Below are 13,915 nucleotides of genomic sequence, written 5' to 3' on the forward strand. Positions count from 1 at the left end.
TCGTTTTTGCAGGAGGAAAAGCAAAGAACATGCAGGGAGGCAGTGAGGGGGAGTAAGCTGTTCCAGATGAAAAAAAACATATATTTGTTTTGGCAAATGGGAGTGGTTTTAATAATGGCACTTTTTTTTTTTTTTTTGGTCTTTTTAGGGTCCCACCCGTGGCATATGGAGGTTCCCAGGCTAGGGGTCTAATCAGAGCTACAGCCGCCATCCTACGTCACAGCCACAGCAATGCAGGATCCCAGCCGAATCTGCGACCTACACCACAGCCACAGCAACACCGGATCCTTAACCCACTGAGCAAGGCCAGGGATCGAACCCGCAACCTCATGGTTCCTAGTTGGATTTGTTCCCACTGCACCACAGTGGGAACTCCAATAATGGCAACTCTTGAATGATTGGTCGAACATAGCTTCTGATGTGTCTTGGTCTTGTGTCCAGCAGTTCCCTCTTTGCTTTCTTTTTTTTTTTTTCTTTTTCTTTTTTTATTGCTTTTTAGGGCCACACTCACAACATATGGAAGTTCCCAGGCTAGGGGTCAAATCGGAACCACAGCTGCTGGCCTACAGAATAGCAACAGCAACACAGGATCCCTGACCCACTGAGTGAGTGAGGCCAGGGGATCAAACCCGAATCCTTACGAGTACTAGTCAGATTCGTTTCTTTCGTCTGTGCCACAACAGGAACACCCCAGCATTTCCCTTATATTAAAAAGCTTAGGTTGAGTTTTACTTGAAATAATAAAAAGCAATTTATTGAAATTTCCTAGAGAAATGTAAATAGTTTGAATTTCACTCACTTTCTAATCATTTTTTTTCTTTTTTTTCTTTTTTTCATAAGATGTAAATAGGACAGGGGAAACCCTTTTCTCTGGTGTTAGGTTGGGAATCTTCCCACCCCCATAAAACTGTCACCCAAAGAGAGGCAGCTCCTGACTTATCTCCCCCAAGTCTTCAACTGTTGACAGTAACACATCCTTAGAAGTCTGTTATCCCTGCAATCTTGATACATATCCGCCAGTTTCTCTCCTGTAATGTTTGTTGCTCGGTTACCCTGTCTTTACTTGCGTGATCTCTTCTAAGTGTCTGCCTGGTACTAGTGAGGAAAAAGCCCTGATCCCTCATGAAAGTTGTCTGTTGCACAAGAAAAAGGAGATAGGTTTGGTGCTGGTGACACCTCCTGCCCCCACCCCAATGTTTCCTCCACCTTTGTCTCATCTGTGATCAGCTCACCCCCACGTCCTGAACATAACCAACCCTTTCCTCTTTAGAATCTTATGTATTTTTGAGAAATTTCCTACTTACCTGGAATCATTCAAGGATTTGGAGAGAAACAGACATTTAGATGTGTCAATGAGTGTCCTTTACTTTCTGGAACCCCTTTAGAAAAAAAGTTTTAGACTTTCCTAAGTCTTACTTCTGAAAACCTCATATTTACTTGCTAGTACTTTAATCTACTTTTACAAAAGTACATTTGTCTTTAAAAAAAATTTCGCTTTCACAAAACATAGGACTTATTACTAGTTTTGGAATTATTCATTCATTCATTCATTCATTCAGCAAACCATTTTGGAGAACTTACTGCATGTAGGCTCAATGCTATTGTACAGCAGTAAACTTGACAAGTCAACAGGGGGAGAACTAACAAGAAAACACACACACACACACACACAGGTCATTCTAAACATAACAAAATGCCCTGGCACTTTCCTACCTTTTAAAATGTTGTCACATGGCCACATCCCTGTGTCCAAACTGACTAATTACATCTTTCTAGAATCAAATTTCTTAAGAAAATTGAGTGATATTTTTCCCACCTGTGATATGCACTATGTATTAAAAGCCATAGTACTATGACTTATTTTCATTAATTGCAGCATCTTTATCTAGCAGTCCTAAAATTAGGTCCCAAGTTCAGCCTAATTTCTATGAACCTCACCTTATTTTTCAGTCTTTTAGTTGATTAAAATCTTCATCGTCAACTAAGCAGAATAAAGGAGGCTCTCCTGATGAGGGCAGGGGCGGTGGTCTCCTGGTGGACGAGGCAAGGTGTCCAGAGGGACCAACTCAAGCCCTGAGCCCCAGGTCTGGGCTCCTTTCATATTCATTGCCTTTGGCCCGCATTTCCTGGAGGCTCCAAGGACCGAGTTGGGCGGTGGCTCATCTGTCTGCATTGCTTCCTGAGCTCAGAGATGAGGAAAGAAAAATAAACCACAGATGCTCAATTACCCTTTTAACTGTCCTTTTTTTTTTTTTTTTTTTTTTTTCCTGGATATTTAGACACAAATGCCTCTGGGCACAAAAGGATGCCAGTTGCTGGTCTGCCTGCCTGGAAAAGCCAGGCTGGATGAACCATATACATCTTTCTCTTGGGAGAGGAGGAGTTTGATTTCAATTCTGAGCCCGGTTCTTTGCAGGGTTCTCACATTGTCAGGAAATAGCTCCCAGTGCAGCTGCCTCAGGGAGCAGGGGAGACAGTTCTCCAGCCCAAGACAGTCGTCTACACTACAACCACTCTCTTCTCGCCAATTATCCAGTCTTTCTGTTAATAAAGATTTGGCAAAGCCACGTGAATGGAGGAGACACCAGAGATTAGAATATGGAGAAATGAGAGGGAAGATGGAGGGAGTGACCTGCGACATCTGGTGGAGGCAGTGAGCTGGGCATGTGCTGTGGGTGTTTTCCGGGGGAGGGGGTCCAAACCTGCTCTGGGCACAAACACCTCCCCAGGACAAACGCCCACGCAACCTGAACCAGACAGACTCAGATTTAAATCCGTGTGTCTCAAAGTGCAGCTTGCAAGCAGTCAACATCAGAACCATCCGAAGGGACCTTTGAAAAAAATGTCAGTTCTGGAGTTCCTGTTGTGGCTCATCGGGTTAAGAACCTGACGTAGTGTCTGTGAGGACTCAGCTTCTAACCCTGACCTTGCTCAGCAGGGTAAGGATCCAGTGTTGCTGCAAGTTGTGATGTAGCAGTTTGCAGATGCAGCTCAGATCCTGTGTTGCTGTGGCTGTGGTGTAGCCCTCAGCTGTGGCTTTGATTCAACCATGGATGTGGCAGTAAAAAGAAAAGAAAAAGAAAAAAAGAAAGATATCAGTTCTAGGGCGTCAACCCAATGATCGCGAATCGCTATGGTGAGGCCCTAGAATTGGCAGTTTTACTACTCACTCTCTTGCCAGGTAATTTTGCACATGATAATTTGCCGGTTAAAGAAAAGCCTTTGCTATCAGCCTACCTGCTTCTCTGCATTCATTTTCTCATCCAAAAATGGAGCTCACTACCTTCTGCAAAGTTATTTGAGGATTCATGGCAGTATCTTTCAGTCCCTAGCACAGCACCTGGTACACTGGAAATGCTCCATTAAAGGTATTCCTAGTGAGAAGCTCCCTGGTGGCCTAAGGGTTAGGGATCAGGTGTTGTCACGGGTGTGGCATGGGTTTGATCCTTGGCCAGGGAACTTCTGCATGCTGCAGGAGCAACCAAAGAAAGAAAGAAAGAAAGAAAAAAGATATCATTAATGACATTTTTCTAGCATCCTTCTTGGCATGTGTGTTCAAATTTTGTTCACCTTATATGTTCATGAGAAATCCAAATAGACTGATGTGGCTTTTTGCTTATTTTGAACCTGGCATCCACACTTTTCCATATCAGTTTATTTTGAATTCAGGGAATGTTCCTATGAACAGATTCTCTCCATCCCCAGCCCAGTGAACCACTCAGGAGGTGGTCAATTTGGGGGAGTGGGGAAGATGGTCGGAGTCCATGAACTTGGATGAGAAAAAATTACACCTTCAGTTTTACTGATTTCGGATGAAAGGTCCTTCAATTATGAACATAGGCACCAAGACGCCATAGTATAAGCAGGTCCTGGGTGTGTGTCATCAGTAGAAATCACTACAATATATTTATCGGAGATACCTAAAAAATTCACTTACGTTCCTTCTCTGAAGTTGTGGTAGTTATTAGGCCCTTCACAGATCTTGTCGTTTAATGCATTGTAACTATAACATTAAAAATATATTTTGAGGAGTTCCCGTCGTGGCACAGTGGTTAACGAATCTGACGAGGAACCATGAGGTTGCAGGTTCGGTCCCTGGCCTTGCTCAGTGGGTTAAGGATCCGGCGTTGCTGTGAGCTTGGTGTAAGTCGCAGATGCGGCTCGGATCCTGTGTTGCTGTGGCTGTGGCTGTGGCATAGGCCTGCGGCTGTAGGTCCAATTCGACCCCTAGCCTGGGAACCTCTATATGCCTCTGTTGCAGCCCTAGAAAAGGCAAAAAGACAAAAGAAAAAAATATATATATATAACTATGTTTCAGTTAGTTTCTTTTGTGAGCCTGTGTATTTTACTTTATGCATTTTAAGACATTTTTCTGAGTGCATAGGCTTCAGACAGCTGAGAGGGTCCAGCGCTAGCATGCAAAAGTAGGCTAAGAACTTCAGGGCCGATGGCTAACTTTTAGAGCTGAACCTGAGGCATATGGAGTTTCCCAGGGGTTGATTCGGAGCTGCAGACACTGGCCTACACCACAGCTACAGCAACGCCAGATCGGAGCCACGTCTTCGACCTACACCACAGCTCAAAGCTCTGCTGAATCCTTAATCCACTGAGTTAGGCCAGGGATTGAACCTTCATCCTCATGGTTACTAGTCAAGTTCATTTCCACCAAGCCACAAAAGGAACTCTTCAAGGGTCATTTAAAATGATGGAACCTGTCAGGTTGTCTGCTGGGGAAGGAGTCACAAAGACTCCTGTGATAAATGAGATAACGAGTATTTGGTTGCATCTATCCGGAATTTTTTAGACCCTGGTCTGGGGGCTGGGGACACTTCAGTGAATAAAATAGATAAAAATCCCTACCCTCATGGAACTAAACTCTGTGGGATATGTGTGTGCGTGTGTGTATTCAGGTATTGTGATTCGTGTGCTGTCCTTGACCAAGTATTGGAGACTTGGGCTCAGTTAAGGTGGATCATACATGACCTTGAAGTCTTTCCTAGCCTTAGTTTTTTCAAAATGCTGATGTGATGAAGCATAATTACCAAAGCATTTGCTACATAGGCAAATATTTCAGGATAAGAAATCCCTTTGCTCTTAATTAATTAATTCATCTGTTTATTTATTTTGGCCACATCTCTGGCATGTGGAAGTTCTCTGGGCCAGGGATTGGACCTATGCCACAACAGTCACCCTTAACCCACTGCACCACAAGGGAACTCCAGAAATCCCTTTGCTTTTACTTTTATTTTTCCCCCTTTTTTACTGCCACACATATAGTATATGGAAGTTCCCAGGCTGGGGGTCAAATTGGAGCTGAGGCTGCAGGCCTACGCCACAGTTATAGCAACTCAGGATCCAAGCTGCCTCTGCAACCTAAGCTGCAGCTTGTGCCAACTCTGGATCCTCAACCCACTGAGTGAGGCCAGGGATTGAATCTGCATCCTCATGGATACTAGTTGGGTTCGTTGTTGCTGAGCCACAACAGGAACTGCTCCCCTTTGCTTTTAAAATAGTGTATTTTGATCCAGAAATCAGGAAGCCTTAGACTTTCTCAAGATCCCTCTTTGTCCTTTATCAGATCTCTTTACATAGGAGATGCTGTCAGGGTCACCCCCCCATTCCCTCAGCCCTTCCTATAGGTCATTTGTTTTCAGTACATGCTCACAGCTTCCCAAGCCTCCCCAACTGTTTGTCAGAGGGAAAGAACTTTGCCCATGTGCAGGGCAAGATGGAAGTCCTGGGAGTTAATGCTCTGGAAGGAACTCTCAACAAACAAGGGAGAGGAGATGGTGGAGAAATATCCCAGCATCTTCACCTCTAGAAAGACAATTCTAGAACATCTCTTCTAGGTCTTCAGTGGGTTTGAGTCCCTGGAGCCCATAGTGGTGACCCACTCCTTAATACACTTTTATTTTTTTTAATTTTTTTGTCCACTTAGGGCCACACCTGTGGCATATAAAAGTTCCCAGACTAGCGGTCAAATTGGAGCTGCAGCTGCCGGCCTATACCACAGCGACAGCAACGCCAGATACAAGCCACATCTGTGACCTACACGACAGGTCCATGGCAACACCGGATCCTTAACTCACTGAGTGAGGCCAGGGATCGAACCTGCTTCCTCATGGATACTAGTCAGATTTGTTTCCGCTGAGCCACAACAGGAATACACACTTTGAAAAAAATACACACTTTAAAAACAAAACAACTTCTGTCCCCTCTTGGTCTCACTTCTCCACTCTGCCAAGTTGAATGAGCTTCCTGGGGTCACCTCCCAGGAAATACTTGTGTGTCAATCTTTCTCTTAGGTTCTCCTTTGGGCAGAACCCACACTAAAGTTACCTATTCACTTGACTCGAAGTGCACACATTGCAAGGCTTAGGTTGACAGGCTTGTCCATTTTGTACCTGCTTTAGACCAAGTCAATCTCCTCTCTGCCTGCAATCTCCTTACTCTTTCTTTGATGACACGGTGATATTCATTTGATCGGTTTGACCAAAGAATCTGAACTCACTGAGTTGATAACTTCATGGGATGATTTTATTTTCCAGTGAGGGCTACTGAGTGTGTTCTTCGCAATGGGTAATGGGGACACAACCAGAACTTACTCCAATTCCATATATGTAATCCATTAAAAAATGATCTCATCTGAATTTGAGATAATTCCATTCTTCTTTGCTTGGGCTACACTTGTATCAGAAAAAGAGATAGAGGTAGCAGCAGGCAGGCAGACAGGATGTGTTTTCTTCTTCCTCTTCTTCTTCTTTTTTTTTGGTCTTTTTAGGGCCGCACCTGCAGTATATGGAAGTTCCCAAGCTAGGGTTAAATTGGAGCTGTAGCTGCTGGTCTACACCACAGCTACAGCAACACCGGATCCTTAACCCACTGAGCAAGGCCAGGGATCGAACCCACATCCTCATGGATACTAGTCGGGTTCTTTACACTGAGCCACACTGGGAACTCCAAGATGTGCTTTCTTACTCTCCATTTCTTTCTTCTCAGACCCTCCCCTAAATCACAGACACTCACACTAACTTCTGGCCCAAACCTATGGGATGCCATTGGGAAAGCAGATTCTAGTAACCCAGCTGGCTGCAGTCAGCTGCCCTGGAGATGCTGTTGGAGAAAGAGGTGATGCCTGGATATCTTCATCCTCCTGAAGACTCTGCTTTTAGCGTGGTCGTAGTAGATGATATATGTGGTTTTTAGAGTCAGGTTCAGCTCCTCCCCGACCCCTTCCCTCTGCAGAAAAGCAGCCATAGCTCCCTTTGCGTACAGCCTCCGATGTCCTCTAAAAGTTGGGGTATCATCCCATTACTTAGTTAAGTGGGTTGCCGTGTTCCCTGCTCCCTTGCCATACTCTATGGTAGCCAGAGGAAGCTGGTGTCTTCTTCTCTGCTCTCCAATGGCTTCCACGATTTGCCCGGGGGAGGCTGCTTCCATCTTTCTCTTCACTGGCACAAAACTCAGTACCATCAGGAGATGTCATCTTGCTAACCTCAGACTGTTTCTTTAGGGTTTTCACTTTCTGAAATTTCCAGAGGAGAAATGAACTCTTTATATCCAGTATCCCTCTGACCTTCATGGGATAAATCACTTTTTTTTAAACTGCTGGACCTGTGACACATGGAAGTTCCCAGGCCAGGGGCTGAATTGGAGCTGCAGCTGCTGGCCTATGCCAAGAGCCGCAGCAATGCCAGATTTGAGCCTCATTCGTGACCACAAGCTGCAGCTTGTGGCAACGCCAGATCCTTATCCCACTGAGCAAGGCCGGGGATCAAACCCGTATCCTCACAGGTACTAGTCGGGTTCTTAACTGGCTGAGGCACAACAGGAACTCCCTGCATAGGATAAATGTTAAAGTGTCCCTTGTCACCCAAAGAGGAGGAGGGGGCCCCAAACTCTCTTCCAGTCTACCAGAGAGCTTGTCTAATCCAGATCAATCTCCTTTTCATATCTTTCATTGGTAAAAACATTCAGATCAGTTCAGCATCTTCGGAACAGAAAACAGAGCAGGAGTCTTTAGCCGTGAAACTGGACTTTCCTTGAATTTGGCCTTCCAGAATTTAATACTTTTTTTTCCTCAAGAGTGACGTCTAAACCATTGTCTTGCACCACTTATAACCTCTCTGGATGGGAATATTTACCTTTGGTTCATGTCATCATGATATTACATAGAATTTTATAGCAACTCATTTGCACTCCCCAGGATCCTAAAGAAACCATTTTTTGTTAGTCGAGAAACTAATTTAGGAAACCACAGGCGTTTCCAATAACACGATGGGAAAAAAGGCAAACATTTATTTTTATTTGCAAGTGCAGTTTCTGCCAATAGTTAGTGCTCACAAAACCTTTTAAGCTACAGTAACTTTTGGTAAACTTAATGAATACGTTAAAAAAGACCCAGTGATAAGAAAATTACAGAAAAATCTCCATTACACAGTCGAAAATGTTTGGAATCCAAAATCCACTATTTTCTGCAATGGTTTTTAATATTTGCTCTGGTTTAAAAAAGAATTTTTCTTTCTACTTCTACACAGTCCTGGTTACATTAATACAATCTGTTCCATTAACTTTTAAGACTGCCATTTTCTGGATTTAGATTATTTTCATTCTTACATATTTATATTAATATTTTACATAAACATTGATTTGTTGTATTTTATTAGACAAAATCATAGATCCTATTTATGATGAGGCATTTCCAGTTTAGGGACAAACTGAAAATCTAATCAGTAGAAGGTCATTTTATGCCTTTTTTTCCTTTTTAACTATAATAAATAATTAGCAACCTATTAATTACAAACATTCTTAATTATGCTTAGAGCAACCAGAGCAGTTTCACAAATTTAAATTCATAGTTGTTACAGTATGTGAAGTCATTAAGAAAAGCCTCTGGTTTTCCAGTTTGGTAACAAATGGCTTTTTTCGTTTGATGCATAATTAATAGAAACTAATGATGACTATGTAGCTCTTTTGGAGTTTTAAAGGCAAATCTATATTGGCCTACAGTTAACATGCAAATTCATCCAACAAGCAACACAAAATGTATTGTAGTAGTCATTCATTTTTATCAACATTCAAGAAGATCTAGTCAGCAGCACAACTCTCCTAGGTCGGAAACACGTAACATCGGTCACAACTGAGTTCAGATCACACCCGGGAAAATACCCTCTTCCTAAGTCATCCTCTAGAGTCCAGACTTCCAGTACGATACAGAAACAACAGCGATTAATACTGTGGTACCAAGGTAAATGCAGACAAGGGTTTGGTGTGCTAGCGTATGGAGTTTTAAAAACAGTGACAAACCAAACCAAACATCTTGCCCTGTTCTCTCGCTTTTCCCTTTGTGAGACTGGAGTTCTCACAGCTTTTTGGAAACATTCAGTTCGGGGAACAGAATACAAATGATTCTAGCACTAATATTGTTCTGGAGGGGAGGGGGAATTTGGCCACAAGGGGACCTCAAAGTACCCATTTGAGAGAGGGTACTAGGAGAAATATCCTGCTGTGCAAAAGACGGATTGCTATGAATAGCCTTGAAAGAAAATGTGTTTCTTCCCCCCCCCCCCCAAATATTTCACTTTATTCCAAGGAGTGCTTTTGGTGGTATACCGTGGCTCAAATTGTATGGTATTATTTTTGGTTGGAAAAAATGAAAGGCGCACCATCACCATCACCGTTAAGTCTTCTTCCATCACATAAGACACTTGTTAATATAAGAAAGATTATTTTCTACTAAAGCTGACGGTGACTGAGAGTCGTTCGGTATTCAAAGTTCCTAAAGAGTCGTTGGTTCTCTGAAAGGGATTAAAAAAGTAGGAAAGACTTTGTTCAAACTCTTGCTAGTAAACAAGTATTACCTCAACTGATACAAGGGCTACGTGACATCAAAGTACTATAAATTATCAAAACTATCGTACAGAAAAATTACAAATTCATTGCAAAATACATTACACTGCTACCATTAAGAAAAAAGTGCTTTTTGTTTTCCTTTCTTTTTTTTTTGTTTTTTTTTTGCCAGAAAAGTATTCTTTCAATATAGAAAATCCTATGCATTACCCTGCATGTGGCGAGGATGTATCGTGACAGTACTGAGTTCCTTCTGATTTGCTGGATGAAGGGCTGAAAAATATAATAATGACTTATTAAAGCCGTGTTCCAAATGACCACGCCCCCTGTTGGTGGAGAGATGCCTGTTTAAGACACAAGAAGATGCCCTGGTCTGCCGAACCCTGCCGGTCATTGAGCAGTCCCACCCATCAGCTGGTCTGGAAGACGTAGTAGGCCTTTTGCAAGTTCTCTGGTTTCCTTGTGTTGTCCTGAATTATTTGCATGTCCCCGTGTAGCTTTGTCACCTATATGAATCCTCTGCTCAGTGATGCCTGTATTGTCTCATGAGGGGAACAATGCAAGATGGCGGACCTGCCAGCTTCAAGAATGGATGTCCAAGGAGTTCCTGCGCTGTGGCTCTTTGAGAGGGTTCCCTCACCAGCATCAGGTCCAGGAATCCTCGGAGCATGGAAGAAACCTGTGAAAACCCAGATGCCATCCTGAGCACTGACACAGAAACCCAAGCCAGTTTCCCTAGAATGGTTTCCCAGCAAAATCATTCTATTAACAATGTCAAATTCCAGAAGGTCAGTGTGAGGAGAAAGAGGTTATGGAAGCAACAGCAGGTGAGGACATGATGGTGTCAGGAGGTGGATGGGAGGGGAGATGTGTAGGGTCCGTGGATATAGTGCTGATATGTGGAAACGGCACCTCTCAGCAAGCCCTGCTGCCACTGGTGGCTCCCTCAGTGGTGGTTCTTCAACTTAGCATCATTTTTTCCGAGCTTGGCCTTACCTGACAATCTTTGGGAAACAGAAAAGACCCTACTTGGTCCCTTAACCATGTTCCTCATTGCCTTGCACGAGCCAGCCCCTGCCTACCCTCTGACAAGTCTCAGCCTTTCCCCCTGCTCCCTTTGCTCTGGCTGGGGGTCTGGGCACTGCTCCTCCCTCTGCCTGGGGCATTTTTCTCTCAGATCTTTGCATGACTTGCTCCTTCTTTCCAATCAGGCTCCAGTCCCTTGAAAAGGCTTCCTTCACTCCTCAACCAGAACTAGCTGCCAATCCCCTCTCTGGTGGACTCTCTCACATCACAGTGTTTTATTCGCTTCAGAGTGTGAACCACTCTCTGAAATTATTATTATTATTTGTTTTTTTAGGGTCGCATCCATGGCATATGGAAGTTCCCAGGCTAGGGGGTCGAATCGGAGCTTTAGCCACCAGCCTATATCTCAGCCATAGCAACGCCAGATCCAAGCTGCAACTTTGACCTACACCATGGCTCACAGCAAGGCCGGATCCTTAATCCACTGAGTGAGGCCTGGGATTGAACCTGCGTCCTCATGGTTACTAGTCAGATTTGTTTTCGTTAAGCCATGACCAACCAGGAACTCCTCTGAAATTATTTGTTCATACATTTGTCTGTAGTTTATCATCTGTTTCCCTAACTAGGATGTAATCCCTATGAGAATCAGGAAATCTGGGGACTTGAGCTGTGACGTGACAGCAATGAGAACAGTCTCAAGTATGAAATAGGTTATCAGTGAGGGAGTGTTGAGTGGAGCATCCGATTTACCCTTCCAGCCAAGCCTATGAGACAGGAGCAGGTGTACCCCATTTTCCAGATGAACTTAGAGATGGAGGGGTTGACTCACTTGCTCAAGTGAACAAGAAGGAAAGAGATTTGAATGCAAGTAACTCTAATTCCAAAGTCCATGCCCATAAAGCAGGATCCGCTCTCGGAAGGGATGTGCCAGTCTTTAAAACTACAGGGTGGTGTTCCCGTTGTGGCTCAGCAGGTTAAGAATCCTGCAAACCTGTGAGGATGCAGGTTCAATCCCTGGCCTTGCTCAGCAGGTTAAGGATCTGGCATTGCTGCAAGCTGCAGCATAAGTTGCAGATGTGGCTCCAACCCAGTGTTGCTATGGCTGTTGCATAGGCTAGCAGCTGCAGCTCTGATTCCACCCCTAGCCTGGGAGCTTCCATATGCCACAGGTGTGGCTGTAAAAAGAAAAAAAAAATCAAATAAAACTACAGAGTGATGGGAAAATTGCAAATTGATTTTGTACTTCACCAACAGATGCTGCATCTCACCTTGTGCAGGTCCTTCCCTCTTGGAGGTAAACTGTCCCGGATCCGCCGCATGGCCTGGAGGGGAGGCTCGTTGAAGTAGGGGGGCTCGCCGTCAATCATCTCTATCACCATGATCCCAAGGGACCAGATGTCCACCTGTTGGGCACAATCCACTGATCATCACAGGCAAAGAGAACCTTCTGAAATGTTGGATGTGTCCAGGGAACCCAAGGGATCCATACTCGTTCATAAATTAATGTGGTATTTGCAGCCTCTCCAAGGTTACAATTCAGATTTATGGGCTGAAGTGTTGAGTGACCGAGTGTTTGCTAATGGTCTTCATCTGCTTTTTAAAGACAATTTCAGTGAAGATTCTGACAATCAGTACACATGAATGTCTTAACACTCTCATGTTTAGAACTTTTTTTTTTTCACTCCCTTAACTTGGGTGGTTGGAAAAAACCATTCAAAGTTTCATGTCATAAACAGAAGAAAGTTGCATTTAAACCATAAGAAGGGAAAAAACTGGCATATTCATAACAAACTCCAAAAAGTTACACGACACAACACACTATATCCTGATTCTTTTATTAATGGGATTTTTAAAAATAGTTCTTTGTCCCCATCTTTGGGGCTCTTTCCTTTGTGTTTTATCACTTTGGAGCAGTGTGCACAAAATCTTGCTCTATAAAACAGCTTCCAAGGAATAGAGGAAAGGAAAGGGAGAGATGACAAGCCATCCTTTCTGGATAAAGAATGGGAAGTCAGGAAAATGAGAAGCCACAGCTGGGCTATAAAGCACAGTCGATTCCCCCTTTCGGCCTCATTACACGTCTTATCAGTTAGCTGCATTCCTGCTCTCACCCGAGCCCTGACCTTCAGGGAGAATTGATGCTCTTGGGACCACAGTGAGATAAACAAGTGGAGTATTCATCCAAGGGGAAGAGAGAAGAGTCTGCCTTAACCTCTGTCACTGTCCTTCCTGATTTGTCCATGCCCCTCCTCCACGCTTCTCTTCTCTTGGGATCTCCTTTTGCACTATAATGTATGGAAACACAGTGTGCCCAGGTGAAATGAATTCCTTGCATGTGTGCTTGTCTGTAGTCTTGTGCATCCCACAGCTTCTAGTTACACTATTCCATCCCAATAAAGCCGTTTCCCATTTCTAGGCCCTCATCTTAAATATCCAAACATTGTCCCTTAATAGATTATGAGAAGATGTGGAAGCCACCTAAGTGCCCATCAACAGATGAATGGATAGAAGAGATGTGGCAATGATGTACAATAGAATACTACTCGACCATAAAAAAGAATGAAATGTTGCCATTTGTAGCAACATGGGTGGATTTGGAAGCTATTATGCTAAGTGACATGTCAGACAGGGAAAGACAAATACTGTATGATATCACTTATCTGTAGATTCTAAAAAATACAACAGACTAGTGAATAAAAAACAAAAAAGAAGCAGACTAACAGATACAGAGAACAAACTAGTGGTTACCCATGAGGAGAGGGAAGAGGGGAGGGGCAGCATGGGGTAGGGGATTAAAAAAAGGGGATTATTATGGGATTATATGAAATCAGGTGTGTGAACCTTTGGAAAATTATAGAGCACTGTTGAATTAAAGAAATTTTCATTCAGTGAAAGAAAAAGATCAAAAAAATAAAAAACATAAACAAAAAATTAATTATGAGCAACTGTTTCAGAGGAAACAAAAATTGTGCCATATTTTAAAATATGTTACCATATTCATTTTTTGGGGGGGGTGCGCCCTGTGGCATATGGAGCTCCC

The 13,915-nt window shown here is 43.4% G+C and overlaps 1 protein-coding gene across 6 annotated transcripts in view; it reads right to left on the bottom strand.

Moving 5' to 3' along the window:
• Window positions 1-455: 455 nt before the first annotated feature.
• Window positions 456-13,915, bottom strand: part of PAK5 (p21 (RAC1) activated kinase 5) — a 332,259-nt gene continuing 318,799 nt past the window's right edge. For 4 of the 6 annotated variants that reach the window (XM_085003097.1, XM_021077404.2, XM_021077406.2 and 1 more), the window contains 4 exons: window positions 12,144-12,278; window positions 10,423-10,528; window positions 10,060-10,122; window positions 8,286-9,797 (listed from right to left, as the gene is read on the bottom strand). In XM_085003097.1, the coding sequence (XP_084859223.1) occupies window positions 9,736-9,797; window positions 10,060-10,122; window positions 10,423-10,528; window positions 12,144-12,278 (366 nt within the window). In that variant the 3' untranslated portion in view covers window positions 8,286-9,735. Of the gene's footprint in view, window positions 1,380-1,938; window positions 2,180-8,285; window positions 9,798-10,059; window positions 10,123-10,218; window positions 10,529-12,143; window positions 12,279-13,915 lie in introns of those variants that run through there. The other 2 variants (XR_014831914.1, XM_021077407.2) reach the window with 2 other exon arrangements.

This window comes from Sus scrofa, chromosome 17 (assembly GCF_054392235.1).
Source record: "Sus scrofa isolate SSC_HxYL_T2T_F1_AM1 chromosome 17, Sscrofa_HxYL_maternal_Yorkshire_Landrace_v2.0, whole genome shotgun sequence".
Classification (NCBI taxonomy): domain Eukaryota; kingdom Metazoa; phylum Chordata; class Mammalia; order Artiodactyla; family Suidae; genus Sus; species Sus scrofa.